The 16,934-nt window shown below is 53.1% G+C and overlaps 1 protein-coding gene and 1 long non-coding RNA gene across 7 annotated transcripts in view; one reads left to right on the top strand and one right to left on the bottom strand.

Annotated features, from left to right (window-relative positions):
- SPATA13 (spermatogenesis associated 13) overlaps window positions 1–16,934 on the bottom strand; it is a 225,457-nt gene that overhangs the window by 36,964 nt on the left and 171,559 nt on the right. For 5 of the 6 annotated variants that reach the window (XM_064493261.1, XM_064493263.1, XM_064493262.1 and 2 more), the window contains 2 exons: window positions 8,229–8,594; window positions 6,408–6,552 (listed from right to left, as the gene is read on the bottom strand). In XM_064493261.1, coding sequence (XP_064349331.1) covers window positions 6,408–6,552; window positions 8,229–8,594 — 511 coding nt within the window. Of the gene's footprint in view, window positions 1–6,407; window positions 6,553–6,650; window positions 7,498–8,228; window positions 8,595–16,934 lie in introns of those variants that run through there. The other variant, XM_064493266.1, reaches the window with a different exon arrangement.
- LOC135322794 (uncharacterized) lies at window positions 3,141–6,414 on the top strand. The gene is made up of 3 exons (XR_010383706.1): window positions 3,141–3,299; window positions 3,919–4,270; window positions 4,563–6,414. It is a non-coding gene; the product is annotated as an uncharacterized LOC135322794 (long non-coding RNA).

The following is a 16,934-nucleotide window of genomic DNA, read 5'->3' as shown; positions in this document are numbered from 1 at the left end:
TTTAGTTGTGGGCACTTCTTGACTTGGAGATTTCGAGAGCACTTAACTAGGGAGGGAGGAGGAAACACTTTCATTACTTTTAAAAGCTTTTACTCTAGGAAATTGTAAACCCAAGAGCAGAGAAATTATACGATGAACCCACAAGTATCAATATTTTATCAGTTGCTTCCCACTCCTTCCCAACAACTCTGGCTGCTTTAAAGCAAATCTCACATGTATCACGCGACCAATATTTAGTCAGTGCCATCACAAACAAGGACTTAAAAATACCTGTGCCACCATTATCCCAGGGAACAAAATTAATCATTCTGTCTCTGAATACTCAGTCCACGTGAACATTTCCCCACTTGTGTCAGAATGACCTTTTTACACCTGGTTTGTTGGTATCAGAATCCAAACAAGGTTCACACACTATATTGTTTACCGGACGTAATTTAGGTTAAACCAAATTTGTCCCTTTCGGTGGCATCCACCGGGGATTTTGCATTTAACACATGAGTCCGGGAGCTGGGCGTCATTCCAGCACTTGGCTTGGGTGTAAACCAGGACCCAGCTCTGCCCACTCATAAAGCAGCTGAGAGGTCAGCTCTTGGCGATGGGAAAGAAGGTGTGTGAAGTCTGGCAGACCCGTCTGTTAGGTCTCATCCTCCCGGCCTCGTCCCCCAAACCAGACAAGGGAAGTGGCAACTCTTCTAAGCAGCGTGCTGCTGATCTGCCTGGGCACAGGGAGCCAGTGGGAGATGCTCCTGTGGCAGTGGGTCCAGGCCCTCCAGGGGGTGGGGGGACATCTGCCCAGGAAAAATGGGCATGGCTTCTGCCCCAGGCAGCCCGGCCAGCTGGGGTCCGGGGGTGGTCTGACCCACATGATCTCTGGCCGTGCTGACATTATCACAGGGTCCCTGGGGACAAAACTGAGGCATGACTCCTCTGTGAAGGTACTGCCTGATTTGTGGGGCAGGACAGCTTCACATCTGGTGAGCAGAAGGGGCACGTGGACCACCGTGACAGAGTCGAGGGTCCTCACTCAGCTCTCAGACCCACGTAGATTCCCAGACTCAGGACTTCCTGAAGAAGCAGAAGCCGGGTAACCGTGGGGTGGGTGTCCTGGGACTACAACTCCTCCTTCTGCCTTCCCGGAAGGGTTCCCCCACCATCTACCTGGTAACTGTGCCCCCAGCACTAAAACCTAAGCAATACTCTCTCTGAAATTTCTGAAACCAGAGGACCTCAGTAGAGGGGTCTGCTCGTGTGGGTTCATGGTTGGGAACAAATGGCTTGGCTGAGTGGCTTGGAGGAATCTGGAAAGAACCAAATGGGTTGTGGCCTGCTTTGGGGAAGGCGTGTGATCAGAAGTATCAGGATAAACTCAGAGCAAGAGAAAGCATCTGTCCCACGGGCATCCTGTTGCTGAAGAGGCTGTTGGAACAACTGCGTGGGCTGCGCGTCCCACTCGGCAGAAGTCAGTGTTTGTCTGGTCATCTCGATGCTTCCTCAGTGGTTTCAAAAAAATAAAATGGCCATGGTGGCAGAAACAGATGCCAAGTCCGGGCTAAACCACAGGGCGTCCCCTCCACAAAGTTAATGACATGGTTCCTTAAAGGGACTGGACGGCTACTTGTGGAAAACGGATTACAGTGGACCCTTTTCATAATGGAGGGGTGGACAATTTGCCCTGACTGGAAAAGACACTCATTCCAGATGGGATTTGTTTTCCTCACCCATCGGACCTCTGCTGGAATCTGGCTGAAGGCTCCTGCACCGTCCCTGGCTCTCACATGACACGGCTTCTACCCGAGGACTCCCCAGAGAGAGACAGCAGTACAGGGAGAGGCCAGTGTCCACGGGTGTCACTACCTCCCCCTCGTGCACCTTCACCCAGAGGGGCAGAATCACACCAGACGACCGGGGGTAAGAACAGCAGAGTTAGGAGGCGGCTGGGGGACACGTGTGGATGTGGCGGTGCTGTCCTGGGTGGGTAGGCGCACGGAATCAGTGACTCTAGGTGATGTGCACCCATAACAGGAGACATCAGTCCGGAAAAAAGAGGGCAAACACAGGGGGTTTACGACGACTTAACACACAGGCAAAGTATTTTTTTTCCATCCAGTAACTGCTCCGTCAAAACTGAATTGATTCCCTTAAGAGAGAAGCCCTCCCACTGGAGTTCACAGCCCCGGCCCTTTGGAGTTAGACCTGAGCAGGCCGTTCCCCCCTCCTCGTGCTCTGGGAGGCTAAGCACCCAAGGAAGACCTGGGTGTCTTCTGTGGTCACTGCCACCATCACCTCTCAGCTGGACCCATGCAACAACCTACAAACCCGCCTCCCTTCCACTGCCCTCTCTCCCACAAACATCCTTCTCTCTAAAGCGCACATCACAGCAGACCAGTCCCCAGCTGGCAGTGCCTCCTGCTTCACTAGGAGTAACCCTTTCTATGCAGCCTCTCCCCAGGCTCGCCGGCTGCACCATCCTCTCCCACCCTTGTCTCCTGAGCTTCACATCCTGGCAAGAGGCTGAACCTCAGACACACCGAGTTCCTGCCAAACTCCGGGCATCTGACATTCCTTCCGCTGGGACCTCTCCTCCCTCAGATCTTCGCCCCTGCTCATCTTCCAAGTCTCGGCTCCAGTGTCACCTCCTTAGAGACCTGAGGTCACCTGCTGCCACTCCCGCTCCTCCTCCTCCTCATCACCCACCTTCATCTTCTCCAGAACGATCACTGGTGCCTGAGCTCAGCCCACTTACCATCTACTGAATCTGTTCAAATGCCAGAGCATAAACGTCATGTGACGCTTTATCCTCTGCTCTATTCCAAACGTCAAAGAAAGTTAGTGCCTGGCTCACAGCTGATGCTCCTTTTTTTTTTTTTTTTTTGGTTTGTTTTGTAGATTCACTGATTTTTGACTAAGAGGGGGATGAAGGAGACAGACGACTCTAAGCAGGCAGGACCACTACCAGCTCAAGACACATCAAGTGAAGGCTTGGAGCAGCTTGGCTGGCAAAGACCAGCACGAGGTGGGGCACCAGGCAAAGGCTCAGGGAGCAAACAATGGGGACTAGACCAGCAGAGTGAGAAACAGCACATGCAGAGGAGAGGAGCACCCTCTCCCGGGGTCCCATATGTGTGTCCACGTGATATCGACGTATTTCCTATTTCCTTTCCTCTCACCTCTTTCCACCATGGTAAGGGTTCTGCTAAAATTTACTTCTGGATGTAAACACTGGAAAGGCATTGCAGTGGGACTGGAGAAGGGGTGGAATTACTCAGAGATCCTGGACTTGGAGACGTTTGCAGTGACTGGTAAGCCTCTGGGCTGCTTCCCTCCAGGGAAGGAGGGAGGGGGTTTTAATAAGACACGGAACAGGGGCATCATGTTGAGATGATCATCTTTGAAAAATTAGTTCCTTCCACCTGCTTTATTTTTCTTTCTGATGCCCCCCCCCCCCCGTCTTTACAGCTACTTGCTCATTTCTCATTCCCGCCCTAGAACATACGTGATGCTGGGGCTTTGCTGTGCACACAGCCGGCACTCGGCATGTGGTAGGCAAACCCTCAGCAGAGACTGAATGAGCGAAGGAGCCAGTGGGGGCCTGTCCAGGGTCTAGGTCTCTTTCCAGCACCACTTGGATTTCCTCTGGGGGAGTGACTTGCCCTCCACTGCGGTCAGCCTCAGCGCACAGGGAATCCACGCACCTGCCTCCTTGCACGGAAGACAAGGGTCCAGCCCTGGAGGATCCCATCTTCTCCCTGTCCCCGTGCCCCCAGGTCGTGGGCCCACAACCTGAGCTGGAGACGTGCACCCTCATCATGGGACTCTGACTCTGGAGTGATGGAAGGACGGACGGACTGTGCTTTCCTTGGCCCCTTCCACGTGGTGCCTTGCTCCCAGGAGCCACCCTGACTGCCACCTGTTTCCTAGACAGGTTCTCAGACGGCCCGTCAGTCCTGGGAACGCCTGACACCCATCCAACCGAGACGTCCTCTCTCTGCTTGAGCCAGCTGGGCTTCGTTTCCGTTGCTTCTCAGCAAAAGAGCACTGAACTCCGCATAAGACAGACGACAGAGAGCACAGGCGTGGGCTGATGTTCTGAGGGCAGGGCTGGGGAGGCGCCACCTGCATCCAGCCCCCCAGCTACGCTGTTTCCCCACTTGCCCATCCTTGCTGACCCTTCGGCCACACGTGCACATGCTGTGTAGGGCGGCCACCACGGGAGAAGTTATGAGTTGAACTGTGTCCCCCAAAGGATGCTCAAATTCTCATCCCAGGACCGGTGAGTGTATCTTACTTGGAAATGAGGTCTTAGCAGATGGTCAGGCTAAGGTGAGGTCGTTAGGGTGGGCCGTGGTTCAGTAGGATGTGCAGGTGCCACACGACCATAAAGGCAGAGACAAGGGCCACCAGCAGCCAGGACGGAGGCCCACAGAGGGCCCCCTCAGGCCCCAGGAGGGGCCCCTGCTCTCAGCCTCCGGCGCGGCACCTGGTGTGCGACACCTCAGCAGGGGGCCCTAGCAACTCCTTCAGCACGCGTGTGATTTTACATCCTGCTCTTGTTCTCACTTCAGCGTCACGGCAGCCATGCTTCCTATTTGCAGAAGGTTCTCGTGCTGGTGAGCATCACCCACATAGCACCGCGACTCACTTTCCCTGCTACCTGGACTTCCTCCAGCACGAGTAACACCGGGAAGGACATTCTTGTCGCCTTTTCTCTCCTTTTGAACAACTTTCTCAAAATGCGTCACCAGCGGCAGATGACTGGCTGAGACAGAAGGACTGATCTGCAGGGGGATGCTGCGTTTGTCACCGAGGGGCCGCCGGGAGCGAGCTCTGAATTCTGAGCAGAGAGAATGATGTGCCGGTAAGGAGGGGACTCGGGGCCAGGCTGGGTGTGAGAGCCGGGCGGGGAAGTGCTGGCAGCAGGCAGCCCGCAGACTCCACAGGAGCTGCGACTCCAGCCCAACACCGATGGGGTAAGTTGGCGAGGAAACAGCAGGGTGAGAACTGAACAGGAACAGGACTGACCACCGTGGACGGAAGCCTGGCCTGCAGGGGGTGGGCAGCGAGAGAGGACAGGGCCCGGGTGAGGGGGCCCGCCTGCTCAGCCGAGAGGACCACAGAGGTGAGATGCCCGGCCGGCAGCGGCCATCCAATTCCTCTTTCCTTTCACTGGTTCTGACCACAGTCTAGCCTGGATTCCTCCTGAGTTAGAAACCAGGCCACACAATGGGTGGGGGTGGGGTACACTTCCTCCCTGTTCACCGACCCCTGACCACTGGCCACCGTGTGCAGCCCTCCCAGGACACGCTCCCCAACCATGTCCCAGTCCAATCCACCAGTGACCCTCTCCACCTGCTGTGTTTCGGGGGACGGGGGGGACAACCAGAGCTCCCCCCTACCTGTTGTCTCTCCTCCACCCCCCGGGGTTCCCTCCTGCTCTCCACAAAACTGAAGTGACACCAAGTGACACACTGAGCCTTCTTCAAGGCTCTGGAAGCCACACTCTTTAAACCCCACCCCTTCTCATGGCTTCGGTCACCACCAGCACGTGGAGGAGGACTGCCCACCAGCCAGTGTGGCAGCGCAGGACCAGAACCCAGGTCTCTGGATGCCCGGTCCATCACTCACGCTCAGCGCCTGACGCTCCTTTTTGAAGGTAGGGCAGTCAGCCCAGCAACCAGAGCCCCAGTAGCTGGCAGTCTGCTGCATCGCTCTGAACAGTCAGTGCTGTTCAGGGGTTACACATGGGCCTGGCGGGGGAATGTCCTACTTGACTGTAGATCTAGATTGCTTTCTGCCACTTCCAGGGTGAGTGACTTTGGGCAGTCTACCTGTTTCCACCTGGGCTTTCTGATCTGTCGAACGACGGTTACAGCATCCGCCACAGCATGGAGGTAAGAGATCAGACGGTAACACAGCAGAGCCCACGGGACAGCGCCGCCACCTGATCAGCGCTCTGCCTAGCCAGGTCGAGCTCGGCCTGGCTCTGACGTGAGCGCTGGCGGCGGGGAGATGTCCTCTCTCAGGAATTTAAAAGTCATTCCATGAACTCCCGGCATGAGTACTTACTGGAGGAGTACCAGGAGGGCAGTGTCTATCACACTAGATAAACTCGCCTCTGGTGTTCAGGTGGCCCCAGAGAAGCTCAGACACCCGGGGAGAGTGTTGAAAGGGTTAAGGCAAGCACCCGGAGTCCACCTGTGGTCAGATCTGCACTGCAGGAATGCGGGACCCAGACCGCTCAAGGTCAGGGTCCCTGTGATGGCGCAGAGCCCGCAGCGCACCCTCCCTGGGCCGGGGCGCCCAGCCCACGCCGCAGGAGCGGCTCCTGCCCAAGCCCTCCCCGCCCAGACGCACGCCAACGGCCAGAGCAGGACTCCACACCCCTCTCCAGCGGGGCCTGCGAGACTCACTGTTGGAAGCTCTCATCTGCCGCCGGCGTCCCACGCGGTCCAGCCCGATGGGAGTGCTCTGGGAGAAGGCCAGCGGCCGGAAGCGGGCTGACACCGCCTTGTAGGGCGGCACCTGGTGGGCTGGCACGGGCGGCCGGGCGGCCGGCTACAAAAGGAAGGGAGAGGCGGTGAGAAGGGGCCAGGAAGTGGCAGCTCCGGTGAGCTCTGCACACCCACGGCCCAGCCGCGGGCTCAGCGTCTCACCTGGAAGCCGCTCGCAGGCATGAGATGTTCCCCCAGGTCGCGGCACAGGCTCAGGCCACCCCAAGGTCAAGTGCGACCTGATTCTAAAACACAACCCCAGGATGGACCCTCAGAGCATCCTGCTTCAGCCCGTTTGTCAGCAGCACACCAACAGGGGACAGTCAGAAAAGACGCAGGAAAAGGAGAAGCACGCTGAGGAAGTGGGGGCAGAGGGCGAAGACGACGTGTCCGGGGGTGGGGGCAGCGCCGAGGACCACGGCCGGGGACAGGCTGCGGCGGGAGTCCTTCCCGGCCCCGCCGCACGTCCACCCACAGGCGTGGATGCGCGTCTGTGGGGTACGGTTTCTGTTCACCTAAACTAACAGGACGGTGGAGCTTTGTCTAAAAGAGTCGGTTTCCCACACATTTAGAAGCATCTATGTGCCCTTCTGATTGTCCACATGAACCATCCCTACAGCTACGTCGAAGGCCAAGCTGGCTCGTCGTTCCCCTGGGCTCTCTGAGGATTTTCCTACCCAGGTGCCTGAATGAGCTTTCAGTGCAGAGGGTTATGCTCCTGTTGGATGCTCTGCGGTGAAGACATTTCTAAGTGCTTTAGATCTTCCCCAGACTGTGTTTCAAGTTAACACAGATTAGTTTGCTTTCGTTCAGAATGATTTCCTGTGCAGCGCTGGCGGTGTCGTGGTGAGCAGAGCTGCCTTCTAGAATCACTTCCTAGCGTAGAGAGCATCTAAACGCAACAAAAAGCTCGTGGTCTTCTCCCACTTAATTTGTTTTTTACCGGAAAAATTCAATTCAGTTTAATCCAATTAAGCAAGAGGCTTTGGGGCGTCTGCTATAAACGAGCACTGTGCTGGGCTTCTAGGGAGAATTAAACACAAAATCCAAAATCAACACAGAACTGCCTTTTTAAGAGAATTTATGGATTATTTATAACATCAACTAGCAAGTTTTAAAAATGAAACTGGCACTGAGTCCTGTACAGTTCTGTGAACCTGTGACCACCCAGTTCTGTGAACTTCTGAACAGGGCCTTTAGCTAGCTGTTCTGTGCCTTCGCAGCACTGGGTAACTGACAAGCCTTTGCTGAATTACCAAAATATACTAAGGGAATAATATTAAGATTTTCATCTATTGTCAAGGCAGCTGGAAAGCTGCAACTCAAATGCAGAGTCAGAGTGTGTTAAAAAAAATTATTTCCTCATCTCCTAAAAAACCAATTTATTTTCTTATCATTCTATTGTAAGGATAAGTGACACTTTCTCTTTCAAGACTTTTTCTTTCAGGAAGCTCACTAAATAGGCCCCACGACTTTCCCCAGATGATTCAGAACAAACAGCAGAGCATTTCACACATTATCCAGATGCCAGGAAAGACAGATTAGTAAGGGGCACCCCCGTGTCAGTGGGTTAGTTCTAATTTAGGCATGGTTTCAAAGCCAGGAAGAAAGGCTGCGAGCAGAAGACGTCATCGTTGAGGCAGAGAGAGGAGAGGGAAGCCAGTCGGTTAAGTCTGCAGCTGGGGAAGAGGCCGGGGGCTGGGGGCTGAGTGGGCTTTGGCGGCGGGCGGCCAGTCTTACTTGGGGAAGCAGATGCTCCGTGTCCCCAGTCTGGCTGCCCCCGTAGACGCCGACCCCGCCAATCACTGAGATGGGGCGTCTCCTCTGGGCCCACCGGGGGCAGCCTGCGTCCGGGGTCTGGTCTGCAGGGTCCGGGGAGGCCATGCCGGGCGGGCGGTCGCCGTCCTCGGTGTCCTCTCTCTGGGGGTCGGTGGCGACCGAATCTTCAGGAATAGACAAACTTCGGCTGACCGACTGGCCGTAGTCGGAGAGCGGTCGGGGCCTCGACCGCCTCCCAGAGCCCCATCTCCTCCGGCTGATCCTCTGGGCCTCCGTCTTCTCCTCCTCCTGTGGTGAGGCCCGCCTCCAGGACTCTTCAGTCACAACCTTTGTAAATGTGAACAAGTCAGGTGAGGGCCGGCCCCCGGGAAGACACAGAAAAGGAACAGGCCGTCCACTCCCTCCCGGCCCTCAGCCCTGCCTCCGTTACCCACGGATTGGAGACAAGACCGAACGTGACGGGACTAAGCAAATCTGCCTTTAACTGGAGGCTGAATCAAAACCCCAGTTTCAGCAGTGATGTCTGGTGACCGAGGATGAGCCAGGAGAAAAGACATGGAGAAAATCAGCACCACTGTGAGCTGCTAAAAACAACTTTTACCTACAGGAGGTGTGTCCCAAAGCACAGGTAACACCGTGTGGGGGTCGTGGGCTGCGTGAGAGCCGGCCCTCAAAGCCGTGGAGCGCCACCTCAGGGGCTTCCCTCAACCTTGTTTGCAATCAGAAGGCACTTTAAGACAGGTAAGTCTGGGCGACTCTGCGCTGTTTATAACAGCCCAGACAAGGAAGCGGCCTGCATGCCCATGGACAGAGGACTGGACAAAGATGTCGGGGGTGTGTGTGTGTGTGTGTGTGTAGGTGTGTGTAATGGAATATTATTCAGCCATAAAAAAGAATGAAATAGTGCCATTTGCAGCAACATGGATGGACCTAGAGATGATCATACTAAGTGAAATAAGTCAGAGAAAAACAAATATGACATCACTTATATGTGGAATCTAAAAAACTGACACAAATGAACTAATTTAAAAAATAGAAGCAGACACACAGGAAACAAATTTACCGTTACCACAGGAGAGAGGCAGGTGGAGAGGGATAAATTAGGGGTTTAGGATTTGCAGATACAAACTATTGTATATAAAATAGATAAACAACAAGGTCCTTCTGCAGAGCACAGGAAACTACATTCAATAGCTTATAATAACTATAACGAAAAAGAATATATACGTGTGTATAACTGAATCACTATGTTGCACACCAGAAACTAACACAACACTGTAAATCAACTCTACTTCAACAAAAAATAAAAAATAAATTAAAAAAAAAAAGTCTGGACCGCCCTGCGTGACAATCAGGGACCTAAGTCTCATTGAGGGCGGGGAGGAGCACTGAGCTAGGCTTCAAGGACTAGATCAGGCTCCTAACTAGCTGTGTGTGCTTGGACTAGTCACAACTAACCTTCCAGGACCTGAGATTCCAGACTAGACAGTCCTACAGCTGGAGAGCCTACAACCCTAAATTTGGCAGTACTTTCTAATTTTTCCAGTAACTTTTTCAGAGGCAATGCAATGTACTAGAAAAAACTAACATCAACAAAACAAACTCTTAGGTTTGGAAATGGGCCAACTTCTGTCCTGTCAGGCAGGCCCCCAGCTGGTTCCGTGACCCCAGGCAAGGTTCCCAATGTCTGCAGGCTTGGTTCTGCCCTGGCCCCCGGGGGATTCTGCGTGCGGGGAGGAGGGGAGGCCCAGTGGTGGGTCAGCACATCCTGTCAGCCCCGGGTGATCCATCGCTCTCAGCAAGCTGTGCCTGAGAATAAGCACCCCAGACTCCAGCCCCTGTAGGGGGAGAAGCTCCATCTCGGCCGACTGTCTAAGTCTGGGCTCAGACGGGGCGGTTTCGGGCTCCCTGGGCGGGACTGGAGGGGTGGAAGGGTGGAGCAGAAGCTTGCCGGAGCCAGTCACCGTGAGCTCTGGGCCTTCCATTCCCCCACCCCAGACACTGTGTAACAACAAAACGAAAATAGAACAGAACCAGCCCAGGGAGGGCTGGGAGAACCAGGCAAGTCATGTGACTACAGGGCAGGCAGAGTGGCTGATGTCCCCCCCGCAGCTCCACCCTCAGGACTGGCCCACGGGGTGACCCCTCTCACCAGTCAGTGGCACCTGAGACCAGAAATGCAGGTCCTGTATTTCCCACCTGAGACCCAGGGAAGTGACGTGACTTGCCCAGGGCCACGCAGCTGACGAACAGCAACAGAGACACCAAACGTGGGCTCTGTAACCTCCGATCTCGCTGACCCACGCCGTCCCCGCACACCTAGTCAGCCCTGCTCAAGGCAGTGGGCTCCAGCAGCCTCCGCCCCGTGCTGTCCACCGAGGCTTAGGGCCTGGACCGCTGTCTTTAATTCAAGTCAGCACCGACGGGGTCCAGAACTCACCGCCGACGGGATGAACGCCACTCGGAGCTGAAGGCATTTAAGGACAGGCTTTCTTAGGCTTTCTTCTGCCTGAAAGCAGAACTCGGCTGTCCTAGGTCCCCTCCCCTGGGACAAGGCTATTTCTTCCAACCAGGGAAGGCTGCCTCATCCCTAGAGGAGAAACCCTCACCTCAACAGACACAGGCCCCACACTCTCCGGTCTCCCCGCTTCCCTAAAAGTCACTTCTTTTCCCGTAAGTGCCTTTCTACTCTGCCTTCCCCAACGGGCGCTCTGTAAGCCCCCAGGGCTAACCACTTCCTGGAGTCACTCTTTTCTGTGAACTCCCACTTATAGACAGGAATAAAACCCTGTCTTTTCTCTCATTCATCTCCCTTTTGTTGGTTTAATTCACACACATTCTGAAAGGAATATAAGAGGCTGTGTGAAAAGTTTTTCCTCTGACAACAGGGGGAAAATATGAGTGAAATCATGGAAAAGTTAATATTGTTTTTTGCATCACATACATATGAGAAACAGGTTATTATGGTGGATAGTTTAAATCACCAAATCAAACAGCATAGACAACTTAAGCACACAATAAGAATAAACCCACTTGTATTATCCTGGGATGAAAAGGTTCAGAAATAAAACACTAGAAAAACAGAAGTACAACAAGATCGCAGGCAATAAATTGTCTGACTGCTTACAAATCCACCTGCAGGTTTTGTGTGTGATTTTCTTATGCAACGTGCAGCTTGCTTTCCTCACAGATGCCAAAAAAGAAAAAAAAAAGGAAACTCAGATATCTGAGTTGTTTAGGCAACAAATCCTGAGAGCAAACACTCCAGGAAGTGATGGGGGCGGGTAGGGAGTGTGTGGGGAGGGCGGGGAGCCAGACTGCCACTCCCTCCCCTTCCACAGGGGTGTCCACAGGGCAGCACTTGGGACAACCAGCTGTGGTTCCACTGGGCACTGCTCCCCCTCCTGGGGACACAAAAGGAGAAAGTACGCCTTCCGAGTGGTGCCAGATGTCCCAGGAGTTGCAGAAATTAGCTAGCCGAATCATCATCTATAAACCTGACACAGCCATTTCACTCGTAGCCAAAGCACAGAGGGAGGGAGGGGGAACCCCTCCCGTGTAAGCTCACACGCAAACAGTGATGCTTCTCCAGCAGAAATTCACACTCCTTGTGAAGCAAAGGTGCGCTCTGCTGCACATCTGAAGACTGAATCTTCTTGCAGCCAGGCTGACGTGCTTCTGAAGCACGACCTAGGCTCCTTGCAGGGAATGCAGGTTGACCGTGACTCTCCCTGGAACTACTGACACCAACAAACCACGCTCCCCTCCCACGAGCCAGGACCTCCCCCCGCTTCTGCACAGGGGGCGGCCCCCAGACGCCCTGGTGGAGGAAGGAGTTGACCACACCCTTGCTCTCCGAGAGATTTTTCTTGCTTTAAAAATACTATAATCAGGTAAAGCGCCAGGCTGGAGGTCTGCCTGATCCACGATCTCCTCACAGTCCAGCAGCCGGAGCTCAAATCTCCCAGGGCTCCCACCCAATTCACACCCAAGTCCTCAGCATCTGCAAACGCACCTGCCAGTGGCGTTGTTAACCCTTGCTTCTCAAGACAGTTTTAAAGTACATTTCCTAGTTGGGGGTGAGGGTGGGGGTGGGGGAGGGAGGTTCTGCATTTTTTTTCTTCCTATTCAAGATTCCTTTCTTTACAAAAGTAAAATGCCAAGATAGATCTTACTACCTCCGCTTAGACACTTCAAAACATTTTTTGAAACCACAGTGAGAGTAAATCATTAACCTGGCCCACCTGCACCCCTTCTGAAGCGGGGTTTATCGAGGGCAGACAGGGTGGACAGCAGGTGCAGGGGGAGGACTGCGTCCCCTGGGGAGATACGTTGGGAGTCCTCACCCGCAGTACCAATCCGTGTTATTTGGCGATACCTGGTCTGTAAATGTAATGGAGTTAAGAGGAGGTCATTCTGGGGAGGTGGACCCTAAGCTGATGGCCGGTGTCCCCAGAAGAGGAGGCAGACGTGGACACAGAGACAAGAGGAAGAAAGTCACGTGAGGCCAGAGGCAGCGATCAGAGCCATGCACCAGCGAGCCCCAGGGAACCCCCGAAGCTGGACAAGGCTGGGGCCGTCCTCCTCCAGGGCCCTGGCGGCTGCACTGCAGACACCCACGTCCACAGCAGCAGGATAAATGCGGGCTCCTTTGAGCCTCTTGTCTCTGTTCTGTCTCCTTCTCTCTCCTCTGTGCCAGGACCTCGCCCTTAACTGTGCACACGTGGAACTCAAATAAACTTGGATCTGTTTTGTGTCCTGAATCATATTTACATTCTAGTCCTTCATTCTTAGATCGAGTGGTGGAATCGTCTTTCTCTCTCCAAAGCTGCCGTCTCCTTTACCGTCCTTATTGGGATGTGAGCTGGGCGATCGTCCTACCAGAGGTGGGATGCGCGGGACATGGACCTCCCTCCCCCGGGTTTTCTAACCCTCCCTCCCCCCAAACTCTTACAGGGCTTCACGCATCTTTTCCTGCCTCCCGCAGGCGAGTTAAGGGACCAACAGTGTGAGAAGGGACTTCTGTAAGGGCAGAACTGCCCAAGGAAGAGGGGAGGGATGGGCAGTCACTGACTTGTTCTGAAATATGTAAATAGCCAAGCACCACCCACGAAACTAACGGCCACCCCAAAATCATGCCCCTTCAGACTGGCTCAGCTCCGCGCACCAGTCTCTAGTTCAGGGACCATCTTGGGAAGAGAGGCACCATCAGCCTGTCCCTCCCCTTCCCACACCCCAGACTGGGGCTCAGCCTGGATCTGGACAGGCCTGAGCAAGAAACAGACGGGAGAGCAGAGCCTGGCCCACTGCGTTATTCCTTCCTGGCTTTGTTTTTTCACAGGTAAAAGTAGCTGTTAATGTTGGGGTCAACCCTCACCACAGTGCTGCAGCTTCGACTTACAATGTAAGGGTTTAAGTTGTAAGACTCTTTACTGGTCATTGGAATTTCAACTGCAAATGAAACACAAAAATGACCAGCCAAAAGCCATTCTGATTTTTACGGAGTGGGATTACATGTGCGTAGTCATTTTACCTTGTCCCTTGGGTTCAGGCCATTTGTTTACAATATACAAGCAGTTAACGTGTCCTGTCCCCCGGGAGATGCAGTGGTGATGTCAGATGCTCCGGTTGTCCTTATGTGTGTAAAACTGATGACAAAATGTGTGGAGAACAGTTTGTGAGCCTGTGGCCTTTGTGACTTGTTTCACAGGCAGAACAGGTAATTGCCTAAAAATGCAAATACTGACGCCGTGAGAACACTGAACTTCATACTGATAGTCCAGCTTCGGGAGCATGAACAACACTCAATAGTGACTGAAAAATTCGGGCTGTTGAGGTTCACTGCCATACCTTTGTAATAATCATTCCAGGGAATTTCATTTTCTGGGCTTAACCTGACCATCCCACTATCTCACAATCAACAGCAACACGACACTGAGTTTGACAGTCAGGCAGAGAAAAGAAGGCTTGTGGATTGTCGTTTTGCACCTGGACTCGTGAAAGGAAAGAGACAGATGAAAACCATCATATAAAAAGAAATGCACACAGCGACTCCATCTTAAAGTGTGTTTTACCTCCGAAATGTGCTGGAAAATAGGGAGGTCTACTCAAACTTTCTTTTCTCAAGTTAATAAAAAGCATGATTTTATAAAAATGAACTTAACTTTCCTCTTTTGAAATTGTTTATTGGTTGAGGCCAACCAGATACTCCAAAATCAAGAACCATGTTTTAGAGCTGAATATGCCAGAAGCCCACTGTTTCTCTAAGCTTCTTCAAAAAAATTTATTTCTTTATGAATTTTGGGGGGAGGAAATGAGGTTTATTTTTACTTTTTTTTTTTAATGGAGGGACTGGGGATTGAACCCAGGACCTTGTACATGCTAAGCACGTGCTGTACCACTGAGCTGTACCCTCCTCCCACCTCTGAACATTTTTGACCATGAGGCTTTGGTGATGCTGTTTGACTTCCTTTGCACAGAGAGGTGGAGGGGTCGGGAGGAGAGGGGACAGGAGGCTGGAAAGCAGGGCCAGGCTGGCTCTCCCTGGAGGACGATGGGATGGAGGGAGATGTCTGTGTTCCCAGCATCAGCGAATTTCAAGCCTTGGTTGGCAGCACAAACATGCAAATCAATAGCCACAGATGCCTTTAGAATCATGGAAACTAAGGGTTCCTGGATCAGAACATGGAATGACGTCTTCAAAATCATCTCTCCCGGCACACTGCCTGTGTGTCCTAGTGGAGGACCCCCCCACCCTCGCCACAGCCACGCCATGCCAGGCACTCCTAACTGCTCCTGCCCCGCCAGCCACGGCCACGGCCGCCACGTTCTGTCACACTCAGCCTCAGGAGGAACTGCAGAAGTGCTCCATGATCCAGGGACTCGGATAAGTGCTCCAACAGTGTCCTAACTCGTTCCCATCTCCAGTCCACACTCAGCCTGACAACTAGAACCCATATCCGATCGTGCCCAGCTGTCGCCCAGAACAAACCCAGGGCCACTCAAAACCTCACCTGATATGTTTTGGGGGGGGGGCTTCCTTGGCGGTAGAATTTCTTTCTTTTTTTAATTAAAGTATAGTCAGTTTACAATGTTGTGTCAGTTTCTGGCGTACAGCATCATGTTTCAGTGCTTCGTGTACACACACAGATTCCTTTTCATGTTCTTTTTCATCACAGGTCACTACAAGGTACTGAGTGTAGTTCCCTGTGCTGTGCAGTAGGACCTTGTTGTTTATCCACTTTATATACAGTAGTTTGTATACGCAAATCTCGAACTCCTGACTTATCCCTTCCTGCTGGTAACCATGAGTTTGTTTTCTATGTCTCAGGACGTCTTTAAGGCTCTGTCTCACACACAATTACCCTCCAACCACACAAGACAACTCGCCAGTTTGCCCCGTGTGACCTGATGCAACTGGAGATCAGGTCAAGGCTGCTCCCCTAGGACCCCTTTCTGCCCCTGGTCCACCTGGAGACCCTGCCCTTCAACATTCAGTTGAAATATCATCTCCTGCAGGGAAACCTCACTTCCTGCCCCTTCCTGTTAAAACCACTGCGCTATTTACACAGCACTCATTTATTTATCTGGGTGTCATGTGGAAGCAGCTACATAAATTCTTCCCAGACAACCTGACACAATCATGACGTCCCCAGAGACACCAGAGCCTGGGGAGCAGGCAGTTTAAAAAGCCCCCTGAGTGGTCAGGGGAAGGTGGGTGCCTGGCGGTTAAATGACCAAGCAAGCAAGCGGTTCCGGACCACAAGACAACCGCTCTCACCCTGCACTCAAATATGGTTTTTAGAGCAATGAACCTGCGTTGTCACTTGACGGTAACTAAACCTCTCAAAACCCACAACCCGCGATTTTTAGATCAAGAAATCAACCATCCCATTCATGCCATTTCGGAGCCCACTTGAATGCCGTGCCACCCCGAAACAAAACAAATTCAGTTTTCTTTCCTGCACTGTCAACAATCTGTCCCCACGCTGGTGCCAGCAGGTGCCCCCCCCCCAGGCCCTGGGCCCCCAGGAGGCCCGGCTCCAGACCCGGCTCAGCGCCACCAGCTGAGGGGCTGGGGAGGGGGCTTGGCACCTCTCCAGGCCTCAGTTTAAAGCAAATCCAAAAATGCGGACCCCCTTGACAGGGCAACTGAGAAGGACCTCTGTTAACTGAAAAAGCGTCCTGTCAATGTGAGAGGATACACTGATACTTTCAGGTGCAAGAGACGATGACAGGTTTAAAGTTCCAACGTGAGTTGTTGAAATTCGCCCCCAGCAGTGGGTACTGGCCTCACTCTTCACTGTATTTTAGACCAGATGCTTTATTCCACCATTTACATCTTGCTTGAAAGGTTTTCATTTCACTGTGGGGGAACTGTTCATATTCCGTAGAGATTCATATCCAGTTGACAATATATTTCAATGAAAACAGCAGGGTTACAAGGCCATGTTGCAATCTTTCAGGAATGCCCCTCCTTCCTAAGTCAGGAGTTCGCTGGGGCAGACCTGGAGAGAAATGCCCAGACCAAACACGCAGGGTGTTAACACCACGCGGCGCTCTCAGACCCCAGCGTTTGAGGTATTTCCGAGCTAAGGGCTGTGCAGGCATCACCCATCTGACCTTCACCGTGACCCAAGGCGGCAGGGGGCTACTCTCACCGCTCCG

This window comes from Camelus dromedarius, chromosome 13 (genome assembly GCF_036321535.1).
Source record: "Camelus dromedarius isolate mCamDro1 chromosome 13, mCamDro1.pat, whole genome shotgun sequence".
Lineage (NCBI taxonomy): Eukaryota > Metazoa > Chordata > Mammalia > Artiodactyla > Camelidae > Camelus > Camelus dromedarius.
Note: the sequence above shows the minus strand (reverse complement) of the source record. Positions and strands in the feature narration are given on the sequence as shown.